The sequence below is a fragment of the Asparagus officinalis genome, chromosome 1 (assembly GCF_001876935.1).
Source record: "Asparagus officinalis chromosome 1, Aspof.V1, whole genome shotgun sequence".
Classification (NCBI taxonomy): domain Eukaryota; kingdom Viridiplantae; phylum Streptophyta; class Magnoliopsida; order Asparagales; family Asparagaceae; genus Asparagus; species Asparagus officinalis.
In genome coordinates, this window is record NC_033794.1 from 66,867,283 (window position 1) to 66,888,999 (window position 21,717).

At 40.0% G+C, this 21,717-nt stretch overlaps 1 protein-coding gene across 2 annotated transcripts in view; it reads left to right on the forward strand.

Annotated features, from left to right (window-relative positions):
- The window catches only part of LOC109825440 (casein kinase 1-like), an 8,533-nt gene continuing 7,778 nt past the window's right edge, over positions 20,963–21,717 (forward strand). For both annotated transcript variants that reach the window (XM_020392297.1, XM_020392304.1), the window contains exons 1-2: positions 20,963–21,524; positions 21,609–21,649. In XM_020392297.1, the coding sequence (XP_020247886.1) occupies positions 21,449–21,524; positions 21,609–21,649 (117 nt within the window). In that variant the 5' untranslated portion in view covers positions 20,963–21,448. The remainder of the gene's footprint in view (positions 21,525–21,608; positions 21,650–21,717) is intronic.

Below are 21,717 nucleotides of genomic sequence, written 5' to 3' on the forward strand. Positions count from 1 at the left end.
TACACCAGTTGAGTTTTAATAACTACACCAGTTGAGTTGATTTGGAATTCCAAGACTACCTGAGCTTATCCATTCAATCTAACCAGTACAAATAATGGATTGAATAAACCATAACCTACCGTCTTTTACTAGAAAATGAAGAACCAAAGCAGGGGTTTAAGTCGTTGATTATTTTGTTCCAGCTTGATCTAATTATTGATTTATAAAATATATGTAGCTGGTTGCGTTTGCATGTCATGAATATCAATCAATCAATGACTTTATGCCTAAAAGTTCCACAAGTATCCGTGTCATTTGTTTTCATTAGTTTATTTCAACAATTAGAAGGTCTTCATCAGATACAGCAGTTACTTTGTACTGTTAATTAGTATAATATATTTTTTGGTATGATATGCATGTTAGCTTAACCAGCTTGATTTTGTTGTAATCCTCACTGCAAAGAAGATATATTACATGTTAACTCGGCTTTGAATTGATCTTATTAAAATTGACATGTTTTTGAAAGTTTTTACTTTGATTCACCTTATACAATGATTCTTTTCTCTCTTTTTTCATCATTATTGGGTGGCATCTCCATATTTTTATTATTTTGAGTGTATTTTTCACAGATGCGAGAGAATACAAGTTGTTATCTGTGCAATGCACGAAAAGAAAGAAGGTTGGATGAGCATGGATTTGAAAAAGGGAGGAGAGTTGAGAGAAAAAAATCCGTGCGGCACATCGGTTGATGTCGGCACTGAATTTTTGATGGAATTGTTCTACAGAAGATGAGTCGGCATGTCACACTAAAAACTCAAAACAATGGAATATGATAGGGGCACACCTCCAACCATACCTCCTCTTTTGCTACAGTATACTAGGATCCATATGAGATTTTATTTTAAAATAGCATGTGGGTCCCGATACACTATAGTAAGAGAGGGGGTATGATTAGAAGTGTGGTTGGGGTGTGTGCCCCCAGCGCCTCTCCAAAACAATAAGTTCGACAGTAAATAAAACGATCAGTACCCTTTCAAAAAATGCTTGCAGTAGCTTGTCATTCCTGTGACCAGTGATAATGATTTTAGTGTATATTAATAGAATATAATAATAAATAAATAGGTGATATTACAGAAAAGTTGAAGAAATTTTGTCAAACTAGCCATAATATAATGCAGGTGCACGTATGCAAAAGTGGGCTCCACATCTTACTGTTCTTTATTCTTAAAACGTGTCAATAAAACGTTCGTCCAGAATTCTGTTTCTTGTTCTGCCTTGGTTGGGAACCATACGTAGGGGTGGGCGTGGCCGGGTCGGGCCCGGCTCACAACCCACGGCTCGAGCCCATTATTTTTTAACTTTTTTCTAAATTTTTTATTTTTATTTCTAAACTATACTAACTTTTTTATTCGTATCTATTAAATTATGTTTAAATTATTTTTTCCTATTTTATTCCTTATTTAAAATAATATATATACACACATACACTCATTATACAAAGATAAACACCACACGGAAAAACATTACAAACGCGGTTTGGACTTCGAAGGAAGAGTTATGCCTGCAAGAAGTTAATAACTTTCATTTATGTTTTGTCAAAAAAACTAAATACTAAACACTAATAATAAAAATTCTGAGTCGGGCAGGGCTAGATCGGGCTGGGTCCATGGTAGGCCGGACCGATTTCTTTTTGTCCGCGGTCTAGAGCTAGACCCAGCCTGGCTCGGTGACCCGTGTATATAACGGGCCGGTAGCAGTGCCCCGCCTCACTACGGCGCAGTCGGGCATCGCGACCTATGCTTAAGCTTGGTCGGGTTAGTCCGTGGGTATGACCCGACCCGCGCCCAACCGCTTACCATTGTACAAACAAGACAATACTAAGCCAAAAGAACATGGAGTGATCTGTAAAACTGCATCTTCGCGTTTATTAAGCAAAGTTAATACACGAGAAATATCGTGGGCGGTTTGGGCGGTGGGGGATGGAGGGGGGAATTAAATTGCAAAAACCATAAAAAAATTGCAAATAGGTCACTATTTTTTCCAACAACATGTCGTGGACTCTTCCACCAATATAGCTTGAAAAACTATCATATAAGCCCCTATTCCGTCAGCCGTTCATTTCATCGAATTAAGATCTGACCCACAAATCAACGATTGTCATGCTCATATTCTAACCTGCATCACCTCTCGCTCTTCTAAACACCTCTTTATTTTTACCTAAATGACTTATTAACTCCCATCACGAAGCTGACGGAGCAAATGTGAGTGCATGTTGTAATTGTGGCCAAAACTATATGTTGCGCTCAGCGGAAATTTCGACAGCACTTCGGCATCACAATAAGAGAGTCAGGTTGTAATAGGAATTCATGTTTCACAAAGAAAACAAGAACCTTAAGCAAAATATCTCAACAAAGTGGGATATCATCACTTCCTCTCATCAGTTCTAGGACTGACCTGTCGAGGGAACCTAAATAAGCTATTACAAATCACACAAAAACGATACAAACTAATTTTACATGGTTCAGCAAATAGCCTACGTCCACGGGGCAAGGAGGGGGGAGATCTACTATTAGAGAGAGAATACAAACAGTGTTTACAATCACACAAGTTAAACCCTCACACAAACTCTCAAATCTTTTACAAAGGGGATGCCAAAACCCTCTCAAAAGTCAGCGCTTTTCTTCACCAAGCACAGCCGCTTTTTCTCTCTGACTGCACACCAAAAATCCCCTCTGTCGAAAAATTCCCACACCGAAAAACTCCTTGCACACCACCCTAGAAAATCATGTTGATATATATAGTCCTTGTGTGATTCGGGTAGGTCGGCCTGGCTTTTCTTCTCTTCACACGGAAATGAAAACCACGTTCCCCCCCCCCCCCTCACAATTCTCCACATCGGTGAAGTTTTTCTAAAACTGAACCAATACCAAAGCAACCAAATGTCGGTATCTACGCTCAAATCGGCTGCATCATAAATGACTGCCTACGTATCTCCTTGCCCAGGGAATCAAGCATTCACGTAGTTCACCCAAATGGCCGCCAGCGGCCTCAATAATCACGAATGTGCAACAAGTTTCGACAATGATCAGACTTGTTGCTCGAAACCATCTTAGTGAGCATATCCGCCGGATTATCCTTCGTGTGGACGTTCACAATCTCCACATTGCCATCTTCAAGAACATCCGGAACGAAGTAATAACGAACGTTAATGTGCTTCGTCCTCGCATGAAAAACCTGATGTAGGTGTAAATTTTGATCTCCCGAAAACAGGGAACTTCGTTTGTATTGATAAGAACGGCTTATTACAAACTAATAATCAAATGTTTACAACAGAAGCGGAGGGAAAGCCCTCCTTGTTTAACGTGGGTTCTTCGGTGGCGATAGGACGCCTCGCTCGGTGCTCGTGCCTAGTCTGCTTCCCTTGGACGATCCGATCGAAGTTGCTGCCGGAGCTTCAGTTCTCAAATGAGGGAGCCTTTGGCAAAAGTCCAGGTTCAATCTTTAGGAAGATTAGCCAGCAGAATATGCAGCAGCCAATCCCCCCTTCATGCTGGCTGAAGATGGGTTTTAATAGGCAAGGGATGGCATGGGTCATCCCTTGATTCATGGGATTTGACCACTAATAGAGGTGAGGGAGCCAACCGCCCTAGCTGTGGGATGTGACCACTTAGGGGGTCCTGTCAGCCGCCCTAGCTGTAGGATGTGACCACTTAGGGGGTCCTGTCAGCCGCCCTATTCTTGCTAGGTGAGGAGCGACATGCTTTCTCCCTTGATTTGTGGGATTTGACCACTGATGTAACTGTTCTCATACTCCAAGTGGGCAGTTGACAGTGAGCTGGCGAGTATGCAGCTTGGGTCTGCAGGCGAACTTGGGACTGTAGGCAGACTTGAGTCTGCAGGCGAGCTTGCAAGCGAGCTGAGTCTGCAGGCGAGCTTGGGACTGCAGGCAGACTTGGGTTTGCAGGCGAACTGGGTCTGCAGGTGAGCTTGTGACTACAGGCAGACTTGGGTCTGCAGGCGAGCTGGGTCTGCAGGCGAGCTCGAGTGTGCAGGCGAGCTTGTGACTGCAGGCAAACTTGGGTCTGCAGGCGAGCTTGCAGGCGAACTGGGTCTGCAGGCGAGCTCAGGTGTGCAGGTAGACTTGGGTCTTGATCGTGCAGGCGAAATTCGAGCTGCAGGCAAGCTCCTGAGCATGAATCGAAGAATAGGCCGTAACTTTCAAACCGTAAGTCAGAATTGGACGAATTATATATAAAAATCGCCTATCTCGATGAGACGGAGCCATCTGAACCTAGCCGAAGGCTTCGGTTCGCTTCCTCCGTTTCGCCAAATTCCTTACGGTTTGGGAGATATCTGCGTTTTTCCCCTTTTTATCAGTGTTTTTTCCCTTTTTGCTATTTCGGGTGAGGTTTTAGCAGTTTTGTTCTGAACTTCTCTGATAAGGGTTAAAGGTAATTTTTATTGCCTACACCTGATTCTTCGTCAAATAGATAGCACTCATGCTATCACAATAAATAGTAACGGACCACTGCGATATACCAAGTTCCTCCAAAAGTCCTTAAAGCCAAATAGCCTCCTTCACAGCCTCTGTAATCGCCATATACTCTGTCTCCGTCATAGACAAAGCCACCATCGACTGTTTGGTGCATCTCCAACACACCAACGCATGGGTCAAAGTGAACACGTACCCCGTCGTAGACCGGCGCTTATCCAAATCCCCGGCATAATCCGAATCAACATAGCCAATGCATAGCTGCCCACCTGTAGTGTCCCGCTCATAAATCAAACTAACATTGAGCGTACCTTGAATGTACCTTAAAATCCATCTCACGGCGTCCCAATGACCCACTCCTGGATCATGCATGTATCTCGAAACCATGCTCACTACCTGTGACAAAACTGGTCCCGTACATACCACCGCGTACATCAAGCTCCCAACTGTACTCGCATATAGAGTCTTCAACATTAACTCTCTATCTTCAACTATCTTCGGTGAAAGGTCAGCTGAAAGCTTCAAATGGGTTCCCAATGGTAGACTAACTGGCTTCGTATTCATGCCTAAAATAAGCCACCTGTGTCAAACAAATTCTACCCTTCTTCTTGTCTCTGCCGATCTCCATCCCTAAAATATGCTTCGCCTCACCCAAATCCTTCATCTCAAACTCCTTTGAAAGCTATGCCTTCAACTCATTTATAGCAGATCTGGAAATAGAGGCAACCAATATGTCATTGACATAAAGTAACAAATAGATGTACGTACCTCCTTTCAACTTGAAAAAATATACACAATGATCAAGCTGGCTCCGAGTGTATGAATGACCAATCATAAAACCATCGAATCGCCTATACCACTGTCGAGGAGACTGTTTCAAACCGTATAGCGATTTCTTCAATCTGCAAATTAATTTTTCCTTCCCCACAACTCGGAATCCCAATGGTTGAGTCATATATATTTCTTCATCATTATCACTATGAAGAAATATCATCTTTACATCTAATTGATCTAACTCTAAACCATACTGTGCCACCAAAGCTAGCAAAATTCAAATCGAAGAGTGCTTCACCATCGGAGAGAAAACTTCATTATAGTCAATACCTTCCTCCTATACATAGCCTTTCGTAACCAACCTAGCCTTGAACCTCAATGGAGTTCCCTTAATGCACTCCTTCTTTGTGTATACTCATTTGTAACCAATTGCCTTCCGCCGCTTTGGAAGTTCAACCAGCTCCCATGTATCGTTCTTATGAAGAGACTCCATCTCCTCCTGTATAGCTACCTGCCATGAATCAGCCTCCGAACTCTGCTCGGTCTTTCTGAATGTAGTAGGCACCATCTCATCGATACTCTCCATTGGAAATGTATACGCAATTGTGTCAGAATACCGTGTTGGCAACCATATGTCTCTCCTCTGTCTCTGAACCACAATAGAATTCTGAACCTGAGCCATCGATCCCTGATCCTGCACATCAGTACCCGTATCCTCCGTGTCACCGTCGTGCTCGCCTGGCGTCACCTCAGTCGGCACTCTAATGAATATTGTACCATCTAGACAATGTAGAGCTGTGTCGATCTCCACCACCTGCGATATCTCTTCCGTCGAGTCGCTCTCCACCTGATGAGAGATGGGAAACTTCAAGATAAAAAGCCTCATCAAACGTGACGTCTCTACTCAACATAATCTTCCTACCAACTGGATCCCAAAGCTTGTATCCCTTGACACCGTACTTGAATCCTACAAATATGGTCTTCCTAGCTCGAGGTTCTAATTTATCTATTCTCACATAATAAAATACAGGATACCCAAATACATTAAGCTGGTCATAATCATGTGTTGGCTCTCTCGACCACTTCTCCATAGGGTTTTCCCCTCAATCGCAGATGACGGTAGCCTATTAATGAGGTGGCTCTGTAGGCTATCTAAAAATCACATTAGATAGTTGATCCCCATCAAATACCGATGATGGAAGTTACAATCTGACGAATTCTAGAATGCTATAATTTGAAGACTTCCACGTGAATCGATGAAGGTTACAATCTGACGACCTTCGTAACAACTGATGAAAGCTCTAATCAAATAGTCTTCACAATCAACATCGGGAGTTACAATCTGACGACTCTCATATTTTCAAGGAGCCAAAATGAAGATTACAAGATGATGGTCTTTGCAGTGTTCTAGCAAAAGAGACTACAAATTAACGGTCTCTTCAAATCAAGACGCAGAGCTCGCCTCTGCGTCTTAGACTCAAAACGCTGAGGTCATCCCTGTGTTACAACCTTAAAATGCAGAGGTTATCCATGTGTTACAACCTTAAAATGCAGAGGTCATCCATGTGTTACAACATCAAAACGCAGAGGTCATGCCCACGTTTCAGAGTCAAAACACAGAGGTCATCCCCAGCACTCCAGTTAAAAACGCGGAGTTCGCGGACTCAAAACGCAGATTTCATCTCTGCGTCCCAACTCTACATTTCATATTTACAACACAGTACAACCTGTGTGTTCAACCATCAAAATAGGCCCAACTCTGTGTTTTAAGTCTAAAACGCAGAGTTCGGGCCCTGAACGCTATTTTTTAGCATTTGACTCGTTCAAATCACGAACTGAACAGTTTCAAAATCATTTTCCCATGATTTGGGGAGCAGTTTAAGGGGGCGATTACACCCCATTCAGCCCCACTTAGGAGCGAATTAAGGGGGCGGTTACACCCCTTAATCCCCTATAAATAGGAGTAAACTCAACTGAGTTCGGATCTTTTTGGATCTTAGAGTATCTTAGAGATCTAGAGATCGGTTTATTCGGATCATCTTCGAGCTTCCTGCAGCAGATCATCTTCGAGCTTCCTGCAGCAGCAAAGTTCTTGGAGAATTCCCTTGGCTTATTAACCGATTTTTTAGTTCAAATCAACTCTTTTTCAAGAGTTTAAACTCGCTCTGAGTTAGCAACTTGTTCAGAGTTTCAAACTTGCTTTGCAAGTTCTCCACAACATCAAATCGTGAGGAGAAGATATCGTTCCAGTGAATCAAAACGTTCGGATCGTCAACGGAGAGCAAACTCGACGCGAGCATTCAAAGGAGGCACTCCATCGCCACCGTGAAGAACCTAGAATTAAACAAATGGGAGAATTCAGATTAATTCTCTCCTCTTTTGTAATCAGGAAATCCAAATTGTAATTAAGATTGAGAGAGTTGTAAACATTTTTTTCTAAGCAGTTAGAGAGAATAAAATCAAATACGATTCTTTCATCATTTTCTTATTACAAATTTTCTATCAAATAAAAGATGACGACTCCACTAGGGACTACCTTCTCTGATGAAGAAGTGGTGGTGCAATCTGACATCAAGCTTGCTGGAACGACTGTTGAAACTCTGATCATCGAGTTCGATCAAGCCAAGTATGAGGAGTTACTCTCCTTCGGATCCCTTACCCCCAAGGCTATGTGCAAGATCTGCAAAGTCTTCAAGGAGACTAAAGTTCCAATTGTTGCTTCTATGCCAAAGGAAGCCTCTCCTTTAGCCAAGATTGCTCGAACAGCCCCTCCTCTGAAGGAGTGGGCTCAACTTGTGCTAAACACAGCCCTCTATGGCACGTTGCACAATCAAAACGCAGCCTTCAGGGCCATGTTCCAGAACCAAAACGCAACTCTCAGGAGTGCGTTCTAAAATCAAAACTTAGAATTTAAGACTGCGTTTCATCAGCAAAACGCAGACCTCAGGACTACGTTTCACCAGCAACACATGGAGCTAAGGCATGCGTTCGGGTAACAAAATCCAATACATAATATGGTGTATACCGTGGAGCTTCGGGGTGCTGCCCTGAACCCCACCGGGGGGTAGTCTAGCCCCCGAATACTCTGTGTAGTGCGTCTAGATTGAGGGGTAGATATAAGAAGTTCATAGATTTAAGGTATCTCAATCAGATTCATGTTCATCAGGAGGCGGTCCTGTTCAATCATGGACTGGAGGTTCTAATTCAAACCTCGCGATCAGCGAGTAACTCTTCTCGAGTCTTTACAACAAACTTAAGAATATTCATATCGAGAGAAAGACCAATGCAATAAGTCATTCGTTCATTCCAATGTGAACGACTGATTCCTACAGTCCTATCGGGATGTTAATGCTGCTCATATGCGGTCAAACCATTGGTGTTCGGCTAATTAACGAATGTTACTTTGCCTAACCAACGACGTCGTTCGCACAAGAAGAAGTCCCCAGAGGCCGAGTATCCTAGAGTCACTGTCAATGTGATCACCAGAGGGAAAGCCTCAGGTCCTAGTTCCGATGACCCTGGGACAAGTCGTTCACCGACCGCCAGAGAAATCGCTAACGAGTTTGAAGGAATCTACCAATACACTCGGACGCGAACATGAGCTATTCCCCCTGTCAACTATCGGAGGTTAGCCAGAGGAACCAATTCCGATGACGAACATTCAGCCATTGCGGAGTCTTAATCATCAAGTTCCTTCGTTGAACATGAGAGCTTCGCCCACATGGCAGAAAATTCTGAAGATCTCTCAAGAAGGGTTGCTGAGCAGGATGTCATGCTCAAATCACAGCAGAAGACCCTCAGTGAACTACTGGCCCTGTTGACTCAAATCGTCACAGACAAGGCCAACTCTCAGAAGACAGATTCGCCACCTAGGCAAGAATCTTCCCGAAGAGAAAAACGCATTCATCCCCACTTCACACAAGCAAAGGGAAAGGAAAAAATGGTTAATGACACTGCTTCTGACCAAGAAGCCCACAACCTGGAATCTTCCTTTGATGAAGAAAGAGAGACTGAGAACGAGCAAAATCTCTAATTTGCCAAAATGAAAGAATTAGAAACCCGCCTTAATGCTATAGCCCACAGAAGTGAGCTCCAAGATGAGAGAGTTGATAGGCCCTATCCTGTCGAATGAGATACATCCCCTTATCCTCTAAAGTTCGAAGTCTCGATGTTACAAACTATTGATGGCACAGTATCACCGAATCAATATATCTATTATTTTAAGTCACAGACTGGGAATGTGATATCGATGTCATACTGGCTCGATTGTTTATTGGCACCCTCAAGAGAGTTATCTTTGAATGGTTTAGGAAACTACCTATCGGATGTATCCAAAAGTGAGTGGATCTAGAGAGACTCTTCCTGTCAAGATTCTTTGAAGAGGATACAGAAGTCTCCATACATACCCTTCTTGCCACTAAGTAGAAGAAGAGGGAGTCTGTCAAATCCTTCGTTAAAAGTTTCGAAATATGGCTCTGCGATGTCCGACAGGTATGACACAGTTTACACTGGTGGAGACCCGTCGACATAACTTGCAGACCGATCTTCTAGTACAAATGAGGGTTACAGAATGTTGTTCCTAGAGACCCCTAATCTCTTAAGGTGAACAGGCTCAAAAGATTATTGCCAGGATCAAAGCTGAAGAACAAAGTAGGCAGGATCAACCTGAGCAATCGGACCAAGCCTAATCTTCCCAGGTAGAAAGGGAATATACTACAGTCACTGAAGCTAATCCTCTTCAGTAGGATGGCGGATCCAACAACTATCACGTTAACAGTTACCTCTGATAGTCAAACTCGTTAGATAGTGGCCCACTAGGTGATGTGTCATATCTACCCTTTCCCCCCTGCACTTGTTTAAGACTGGGGGTTAGTTTATTTGTAATTCATTGGATTATGAGTAATAAATTTTTTGAGTTGTCATATTCAATAGGATACGTCTGTCAACCACGAAATCCGCCAAAACTATCATGTTAATGATCACCTCTGATAGGCCATTTTTTCCAAATTCTCCCACCAATCCTCTTCAAGTAGGATGGCGGGTCCACCAAAACTATCACGTTAATGATCACTTCTGATAATCTATTTTTCCTAAATTTCCCCACCAATCCTCTCCAGTAGGATGGTGGGTCCACCAAAACTATCACGTTAATGATCACATTTGATAGTCCATTTCTCCTAATTCCTCCAACAATCATCTTCAGTAGGATGGCGGGTCTATCAAAACTATCACATTAACAGTTACCTCTGATAGTCAAACTCGGCAGATAGTGACCTACCAGGTGATGAGCCTCTATTCCGACTTGATGGATAGTAGCCCACAATGCGATATACCATGTCTACCCTTCTTTTTCTTCCCCTGCTAAGTCTTAATCAAGACTGGGGGTTGGTTACTTGGAATCCAATGAATTAAGAGTAATGAATCTTTCACATCGCCGAGTTAACATTATACTTCTGACGATCAGCATCCCCACGGAGTATGAATTCAGTTTACATCACTCCCAATTTGTCACGTTAACAACATAGGTCTGACAATCAACTTATCAATCCTTGTTAATAGGATGATAGGTCCTCAAAATTGCTCAAATCGTAATCTTTCCCAGCAAGACGATAAGTCTTCAAAATCTTGTGCAAGTCACAAGTACACAAATTCCCGTCATGTTAATACCAAACCTCTGATAAAATCCACTTATCAATCATCTTTAATAGGATAATAAGTCCACAAAGTTGCTCTGATCGCAATAAATTCCTGTCACGTTAATATCACACCTCTGACAAATCAACTTATCAATCCTCTTTAATAGGATGATAAGTCCACAAAGTTGCTCCGATCGCAAAAAATTCCCATCATGTTAACACCAAACCTCTGACAATTAACTTATCATCTCTCTTCAATAGAGCGATAGGTCCACAATCTTGTCACGTTAACAAAAAAACCCTGACAATTAACCTATCGACTCTCGTCAATAGAGCGATAGGTCCTCAAGGTTGCTCCGATCGTAACAAATTCTTATCACGTTAATCTCACACCTCTGACAAAATTCACTTATCGACTCTCCCCAATAGAGCGATAGGTCCTCAAAACTTCCCCGATCGCAATATTCTTCTTGTCACGTAATCTCACACCTTTGATAAAATCCACTTATCGACTCTCCCCAATAGAGCGATAGGTCCTCAAAATTACCCCGATCGTAATATTCTTCTTGTCACGTTAATATCATACCTCCAATAGAGCGATAGGTCCTCAAAATTACCCCGATCGTAATATTCTTCTTGTCACGTTAATATCATACCTCTGACAAAATTAACTTATCGACTCTCTTCAATAGAGCGATAGGTCCACAAACCTGTCAAGTTAACATCACACCTCTGACGACACAATCAACTTATTGCCTCTTTTTAATAGAACGATAGCTCTACAAACCCGTCAAGTTAACATCACACCTCTAACGACACAACCCACTTATCGACTCTCCTCAATAGAGCGAGAGGTCCACAAACCAGTCAAGTTAACATCACACCTTTGATGACCAAACCAACTTATCGACTCTCTTCGATAGAGCGATAGGTCTATAAAATACTGTTAGGTTAACATCACACTTCTAACAGTCAAACCCCCCAAAGAACTTGTTAATCCTTTTTTCGATAAGAATAGCAAGTTTTCATTATAAAATCCCCAGCGGATTAAAAATTTTCTAGAATTATCCTAGTGATAATAAAGAAAAATTATGAATTTCACTCTAAGTGAAAATTCATGCCAAGTTAATACTACACCTTTAGCACTTCTAACTTTCTTTCAGTGTTTCAAGTGAAAATATAACACATGAAGAAACAGTGACAAAGTCGACGTATTCAATATCGTAGCCAGTGATTATCATTAAATTAATAATCTATGAATCCATACCTCGCATGTATGGGGAATTTTATCCCGAATCCTAAGTAGGGATAAGCCCACATATTCAATATCGTGGTAGGTCATTATTAATAACACCAAAATCCATGCCTTACACGCATGGGAGACTTTATCTCGATCCCTAAATAGAAATAAGTTTGCATCTAAAACATGCTGTCAGGAGGTCTATTCCCGCAATAATGGCAAAGTCTACGTATTCAACATCATAGCATTAAAAGTCCATGTCTTTTATGCATGTGGGACTTTATCTTGATCCCTAATTAGAGATAAGTCTGCATCTAACACATGCAGCCGGGTAGCCTATTCCCACAATAATGGCAAAATCTACATATTCAATATCGTAGCAGGTTGTTATTAATAACACCAGAATCCATGCCTTACACGCATGGGGCGCATGGGGGACTTTATCTCGATCCCTAATTAGAGATAAGTCTATACCTAATACGCGTTATCGGTTAGTCTTTTTTCGTGAAAATAACAAAGTCTATGTATTCAAAATCATAGCATCAAGTCTAAGAGAGTTCATTCTCTTAGCACAACTTTACATGTGAAACGGATTCAAATAATTCACATGCTAGCCTGATTCAAACGGTAGTCGGTAAAGGTTTATTAAATCCATTAATGGCTGAGGATTTGCCAAAAATCCTATGCATGTTTGCAGGCCCATCAGCTTAATGGATGTGAGCCGAGACTTGAAACGGATGAGCTAAAGATAAGTCTCAAAGACTTAGTCAAAAATACATGAAAACCACCTCCGTATCTCAAGTCAAAATGCCAAGGTTGGACCCGCGTTGCAAAAAAACAAACACAACGTCGAGGTCACATCGGGTTCCAAATTTAAAACGCAAGGGTGAGACCCGCGCCTCAAGTTCAAAATGCAGGGGTCCACCCCCACATTCCAGAAGCAGGATTATGACGCATACCTTCACATAGGCCCTGCATGGCAAATCCCTTCAACCAAGATGCCTTTGAAGCGAGTGCAGAGAACAACTCCTTTACGACAAGGAATCAACAGCTCAAAGATCAGAGTTGAGATCCAAAGCAGAGAACAACTCCTTTACGACAAGGAATCAACAGCTCAAAGATCAGAGTTGAGATCCAAAGTATTCCGAAAATTCGTCCCAGTCAACCGCGAACTTTTAAAAACTTTGGAGGGGGTTCTATAGGCTGTCTAAAAATCATAATAGATAGCTGATCCCCATCAAACGCCAATGATAGAAGTTACAATCTGATGACTTTCAGAATGCTATAATTTGAAGACTTTCACGTAGATCGATGAAGGTTACAATCTGACGACCTTCACAACAGCTGATGAAAGCTCTAATCAAATAGTCTTTACAATCAACATCGGGAGTTACAATTTGACGACTCTTATATTTTTAAGGAGCAAAGATGAAGATTATAAGATGACGATCTTTGCATCGTTCTAGCAAAAGAGACTATAAAATTGATGGTCTCTTCAAATCAAGACGCAGAGCTCGCCTCTGCGTCTCAGACTCAAAACGCAGAGGTCATCCCTGTGTTACAACCCCAAAACGTAGAGGTCATCGCTGTGTTACAACCTCAAAATACAGAGGTCATCCCTGTGTTACAACCTCAAAATGCAGAGGTCATCCCTGTGTTACAACATCAAAACGTAGAGGTCATGCTCACGTTTCAGAGTCAAAACGCAGAGGTCATCCCAACGCTCCAGTTAAAAACGCAGAGTTCGCGGACTCAAAACGCAGATTTCATCTCTGCGTCCTAACTCTACATTTCAAATTTATAACATAGTACAACCTGTGTGTTCAACCTCCAAAATAGGCCCAATTCTACGTTTTAAGTCTAAAACGGAGAGTTCGGGCCCTGAACGCTATTTTTTTAGCGTTTGACTCGTTCAAAGCACGAACTGAACGGTTTTAAAATTGTTTTTTCCACGATTTGAGGAGCAGTTTAAGGGGGCGGTTATATCCCATTCAGTCCTACTTAAGAGTGAATTAAGGGGGCGGTTATACCCCTTAATCTCCTATAAATAGGAGTAAACTCAACTGAGTTCGGATCTTTTTAGATCTTGGGGTATCTTAGAGATCTAGAGATCGGTTTCTTCGGATCATCTTCGAGCTTTCTGCAGCGGATCATCTTCGAGCTTCCTGAAGCAACAAAGTTCTTGGAGCATTCCCTTGGCTTATTAACCGATTTTTTCGATTCAAATCAACTCTTTTTCAAGAGTTTAAACTCGCTCTGAGTTATCAACTCGTTCAGAGTTTCAAACTTGCTTCGCAAGTTCTCCACAATGTCAAATCATGAGGAGAAGATATTGTTCTAGTGAATCAAGACGTTCAGATCATCAACGGAGAGTAAACTCGACGCGAGCATTCGAGGGAGGCACTCCATCGCCACCGTGAAAAACCCAGAATTAAACAAAGGGGAGAATTCAGATCAATTATCTTCTCTTTTGTAATCAGGAAATCCAAATTATAATTAAGATTAAGAGAGTTGCAAAATATTTTTTTCTAAGCAGTTAGAGAGAATAAAATCAAATACGATTCTTTCATCTTTTTCTTATTACAAATTTTCCACCAAACAGGCTCGCATATGTAAGTGCCTCAGCCCAAAAGATCTTCTCCAAACCACTATGCGACAATAAATATCGGACCTTCTCTAGCAAAGACCGATTTAGCCTCTCTGTCACCTCATTCTGCTACGGTGTATGACTAACCGTGAAGTGCCTCTCTATGCCCTCGTCTCGACATAGCTACAGAAATGGTTCTGATGTGTATTCACCACCGTTGTCGGATCGTAACGTCTTGATCTTTCTTCCAGTCTGCAATTCTAACCTCTTCTTCCACTCTATGAATATATCTAGAACTTCACTCTTCTTTGCCATGGTGTACACCCAACATCGCCTAGAATAGTCATCAACGAACGTGACGAACCAATATCGACCACCAAGTGATGTAGTCTTGGTGGGACCCCAAACGTCTGTATGCAAGTAGTCCAGGATGCCCCTCGTCCTATGAATAGCAGTCCCGAACTTCACCTTCATCTTTTTGCCAAATACACAGTGCTCACAGAACTCCACTTTACCACTCTTGGCTCCCTTCAATAGCCCCTACTTGCACAGCGCCTGCAGTGACTTCTCGTCTGTGTGCTCTAACCTGTAATACTAAAGCATGCTCATGTCTGCCTCTGAAATAGCTGAAGCTACCTGGCCAATCTCGATGCTCCCCTTCAGATAATACAAGTTTCGACTACGGACTCCCTTCATCATCATCAAAGACCCCTTAGTAACTTTTGCTATAGCGTCTTCAAAGGTCACCTTGAATCCCTTTGCCTCCAAAACTCTAACTGAGATAAGATTTTTCTTCAGCTGAGGAACAAATCTCACCTTCTTCAATTCACGGACTACTCTATCGTGCATCCGAATCTGTATGGTATCTATCCCACAAATACCACAGGATTGATTATTTCCTATGACTACGACTCCCCCATCGAGCTTCTCAAAAGATGCAAACTAATCTCGCCTATGGGTTATATGATAGGTAGCGCCAGAATCAAGTATCCAATCTGATGCATCCAAGTGGTTCACCTCCAGAGTAATCAATAGAGAAAAACTCGAATCATCGGAACCATCGCCTTTTGCAACTTTCACCTCATTGGTCTTCGGGTCCTTTTTTATTGTCATTCTCCTTCTCCTTGAGCTTTGGGCAGTCTCTCTTCCAATATCCCTGCTCCTTACAGAATGCACATCGGTTCTTTGCTAATTGGTGGTGGCTTCTTGACTTTAACCTTCCTTTATTACCACATTTCGGATATGGGCTTCTACCTCTCGTTGACAAGGCCTCGCCTGAAGTACTAGGACAGGAAGTCTCATTGTCCTTCCTCCTCAAATCATAATTCGTCAATGCATTAGTAACTTCAATATAGCTGATAGAAGATCTCATGTTCAACAAAATGAGCACAAATGTGTCATACTCCTCATCCGGTAAGGAGCCTAATAAGATAATAGCCTTGTACTTATCTGATATCTTCTCATTAACATTCACCAAGTCCGACAACAACTTCGTATAGTTGTTCACATGAGCCGCAAGCGAGGTGCCTCTGGACATCTGGAATCTGAATAATCTACGTAGCAAATACAACATGTTCTCAACACTCTTCGTAAGGTACTTACTATTGAGAATTTCTCATATCTTCATCGCAGACATCATCCCAATCACATCATACTTCAACTCCTGTTCCAAACAGGACCTGATCACCCCACAAACGTTCCTATTCATCTTTTCTCATATCGCCTCTTCATATTTTGATAGTCTCTCATGGACCATGATGGTCTCCTCTAAGTTCTGAGTATTGAGCACATCCTATACGTCTCTCATCCACAAGCTAAAGTTGATTTTACCGTCATACTTCACCATACTAATTTTGGTGTTCTGAAAACCAACTTAAATTGTACTCACCATCGACTTACTGCTTTCACATTCTTCTCCCATTATAACCTAACTCCAAGTTGTAGAGAAAAAATCAAACTTTGATAGTAATTAAAAATTACCTAACTGAACCCTAGATTGGATTCCAAATAGATCTCCTATCTACGCGAGGAAAGCGAAATCTCTAACGATAACTCCTAATGCTATCTCCACCGAAGCCTAGAACTCCAAGAACCAAGCTTCACACAAGAATCTTCCTTCATCTAATTCCAAAACCCTAGATCTGAAACCTAGGCTCTGATACCACTTGTTGCACATAGCAAAAATTTCAGCAGCACAACAAGAGAGTCAGGTCGCAATAGGAATTGCTATTTCACAAAGGAAACAAGAACCTTAAGCAAAATATCTTAATAAAGTGGGATATCAGCTCTTTCTCTCATCAGTTTTAGGACTGACCTATCGATGGAACCTAAATAAGCTATTACAAATCACACAAAAACGATACAAACTAATTTTACGTGGTTCAGCAAATAGCCTACGTCCATGGGGCAAGGAGGAAGGAGATCTACTATTAGAGAGAGAGAATACAAATAGGGTTTACAATCACACAAGTTAAACCCTCACACAAACTCTCAAATCTCTTACAAAGGGGATGCCAAAACCCTCTCAAAAGCTGACGCTTTTCTTCACCAAGCACAACCGCTTTTCTCTCCGCCTGCACACCAAAAATCCCCTTTGCCGAAAAATTCCCACACCGAAAAAATCCTTGCACACCACCCTAGAAAATCATCTTGATATATATAGTCCTTGTGTGATTTGTTAGACCCTAAAAGGTTGATGATTAGGGTCTTATGCTAATCTAATCCGATTTTATGCTAATTAAAAACTATTAATAAGTTATCCTAGCAAGTATGAAATACAACAAGATATATGAGCTAGATTAAGCAATATGAACAAAGGATATATCCTAGCAATGAGATATGCAAGGATATACAAACAAATAACACAAGGGTGATATAAACAAACTACAAATGTGATAGGGCAAAATACACATAGAGTAATAGACAATTGGCGATATAGGATAAATGCAAAAGCAAATGCGCCAAAGACAAACTCAAACACACTCAAATGATCATGGAATTCGAACCTTCCGTCCTACGTCTCCGCTGCCCACTCCCGGGGAGAAATCCACTATCACAACCGGGTTTTCTACATTCACCCGAATAATGTTACACCTTACAATTTGATTCACGGAGTTCGGTCCCCACGACCTACGTCTCCGTTCCTCACCTCGAGGAAATCTCCACTATACACTCGGTTTTCTAGCTAACCGAAAACTTTACAATCTCACAATATAACAACAAATTGATTTGTTCTCTAATACAAGGTGAGAACTCAATTAAGCACAACTCACTATTACAATCTTTCACAACCCCAATATACTATGTATGTAAATACTAAAAGCTCAATATGGGTGTGTGTAACAATGAGATAAATCAAATCTAAACTCAATATAAAACTTGCTTTAATAAAATGATAAACAAACAAATAGATACAAAGCTAGAAATAGAGTTTAGAAAACTTTTCAATGGATCAAGAGATTGAGGGAAGATGGTTGGAAGCTCAAGCACCAATAGGATCTCCTCAAGCTCTTGTGAAATTGATTTCACAAACCAAAAACTCTTAATTGCTTAAAAGCTTCTTAAACACTCTTTTAAACAAACATTAAATAAGTTTAAACCCTTGTTAAACTCTTTTAAAACATTCTCTTAGGTTGTAATGAGAACTGAGATCAATGGGGTATTTATAGCCTCCCAAAACCTCAACCAAAAGCCCAACAGAAATGACCAAAAAACCAACAGAATCAGAAATCAGATTCTGTACAAAATGACCGTTGGAGTGAACGGCGGTCGACCGTGAAAATCTCGCGGTCGACCGCGAGCCACGTTTAAAAATATCAAATAAATTCTAAAAAATGTAAAACTTTGGAAAATGATTGTAGACATGATAATACACAAGCTACAAAAATTGGTTTTCAGAAAGGACATCCCAAAGAAAAATATCATTATTTTGTAAAATAGTCCAAAACATAAAAATGTGAACATATGAGTTTTGACATTTTAGCTTAACCATATTTTGAAACAATACAAAATGATTTTATAGACTTGAAGAAAGATGTAAACTATTATTATGAAGTCTATAAATAATAAACATATAATGCACTAAAACATGATTTCATTGAACTGAATAAAATTGATATTGATGAAATCATATATATGCATGTAAGTATGAAATAAAAATATGTTTTCTAATTATATTTAATTGTTTCATAGTAAAACTTGAAAACTATCAAACCAAAACATATATGTATATATATAACTATATATATAAAAACCAAATATGTGTGTGTATATATGATTGAACTTAAAGTACTAACACACATAATATAAAACCTAAACTAAATATACCCAAGCTTGATAGATCTTCGATGTAGCTCAACTTGGTACACTCGCGGATGAAGCTTGAACTTGAATCTTTAACTTGAATTGCAAGGCTTCACTCCACAATTTCGCCAACCTCCATTTGATATGATCGTGAATGCGTAATTCCATCCATCCTCCAACATATTGTTTATCTACAATAAATAACAAAATACAAACACTAGACAAACAATATTAGATGTAAGTTGTTTGTTAAATCATCATCAAAACAAGAAGGCCAACATGATTTGGGTGGGCCGGCCTGGCTTTTCTTCTCTTCACGCGGAAATGAAAACCGCGTCCTGCATAACCGCGTCCGCACGTGGTGCCCCCCCCACTATATAATTAAGTTTTTTCCCCTTATAAACCCAATACCTAGTCTACTTGTAGACTCACCCCAGATCGACATATTTGTTAATTTATGTATATATGGGCTACATTTTCCAGCAATGTATTTTTACAACTCTCATTTTAACATTGTTTTATTGGATTTGTCATTTAGATCCGATTGTTTTTATACCGACCGTATGTTGCCTAATGTGATCCTCCTCATTACCCCTGGTACAGGCAATAAAAGATAGACATTAATACAAAACACTGGCAGAGTTTGCAATAAAAGATTAGACAAGAGCATATATGATTAGAGATTACTCCTATCAATGATAAAAGGAAAGAAAATCTATTGGGATGATATAATAAACTAACATCAGAAACCACTTAATACACCAAAGTTAGAATACATGATAATGTTATAGTTAATGTGCAAAAAATAGTAGAATCGAGTTAGAGATATTGTAAAAGGGTTTCCAAAAACCTTGGATAAGTTTCAATATATAAATGTGTGTGTGTATCATAGTGTATAATAAAAGTACACTATACCCCAATTTCTGAAAAAAGTATTTCAGGATGCATATCTATTCAAACCAGTTTCTAACGACAAATATTTTAAAAAAGTTTATATTTACTACTATAAAATTTTCCTCATGTTTTAACAAGATGGACATACGAGGGTGTTAGTCAAATGGAACATTTTCATACAAAATGGGATAATTGTTAACGTGAAATAATTTTTTCACTAGTGGGATATTTTAGTAGGATAAATAAGAACAATTTTGTGAAGCGGGTTATTTTGATAAAATAACGTTGGATAAATTTTTATAATCATGAAATATATATTTATTCATTTTGAAGATATAAATACTATTTATGTATTTTAAACTAACTATTATTAATTGATAATTGCTTACTATTAAATAACTTTTGATTAGACTATTAAGATATTAATAAGTATTATTATAATGATGGTCTAATGATGGTGATAACCATAATAGGAAAGAAGTAAAGAAAAAAAATATAAAAAATAAAAAATAACAAAATAAATATGAGTTCTAGTTTTAAGAAGTAAAGAAAAAAAATATAAAAAATAAAAAATAACAAAATAAATATGAGTTCTAGTTTTTTACCATCTAGTTCCAAGCTAAATTTTGGAATAATTTGAGAGACTAAAACTCTCATTTTTGTATAGAAAAATAAAAAAAGTGGGATAATTTTGTAACATTATCCCAATTCTAGTTTTATTTAGAGTTCTACTTGACTAACACTGTAAAATTTTGTTCTAGTTTTAGTTCTATATGACTAACACCTTAAAGATTTATCCTACAGATTATCCAAATTCAAATTTTAAGTTCTAGGTTACTACCCCTTGCAAGAACATGTTTAGAAAGTGATTATGAATCATAAGTCAATAGATAACCCAGTGAAGGAGATAAAAGTGAATTACAGCCTTACAGGTAATTATCATATGTTAATAGATAACCTGGCGGAGGATATATTTGCAAATAAGGATAAGTGTTGGGGGTGCATATGAGCGAAAAAGACCCTATAATTAAAGGCAAAAGAATATTTAATTACTAAAAAAAAATCTTCCCCCAGCTTTTTCTCCATTATCATCTCTCTCCTCGTTTTCTCCCACATCGTCTCCTCCGTTCTGTCCGTCGCTCGGACAAATTTCCCTAAAATTTTGTGGGGATTTTCCCCTCAAAATTCATAATTTTATTTCGAATTTCGGTAGTAAAATCTCCGTCCCGATCGCCGACGCGCTTCAATTCACTCTGACTCCGTTGCGGAAATTGATTTCTAGGGTTTTGATCGGTCCTGAGGAGGACGATTGTGGTCGGGTTTGGGGATAATACTAGATCTCATCGGCTTCATCGGTTTCGGATCTTGATTCGACTATGAGGTCTTGAATCGGCGAGATTGGGTAATGCAGGTTAAACTAGGGTTTGGAGGGATTTGGATTGGGCGGCGGAGGACGAGTTCAAGAAAATTGGGGCTATTGATCTTGATCTGTAATCAATTTGTGTGTTGAGATCTTGAATTGTTGATTGTGGGATTGCTTCACCATGGAGCATGTTATTGGCGGAAAGTTCAAGCTTGGGAGAAAGATCGGTAGCGGATCTTTTGGCGAGATCTATCTCGGTATGTAGAGATTTTGTGTTTTTGTTAATTTTTTTTAGTTTTTGGGTTTTTGTGTAATTTTTTGGTGGATTTGATTTGGTGCAGGTGTTAATATACAGAGCGGGGAAGAAGTTGGGATTAAGCTAGTATGTGCTAAAACTTTCGTAAAATGTCTAATTGATTTATTTCATGTTGAAATATCTATGTGAAATGA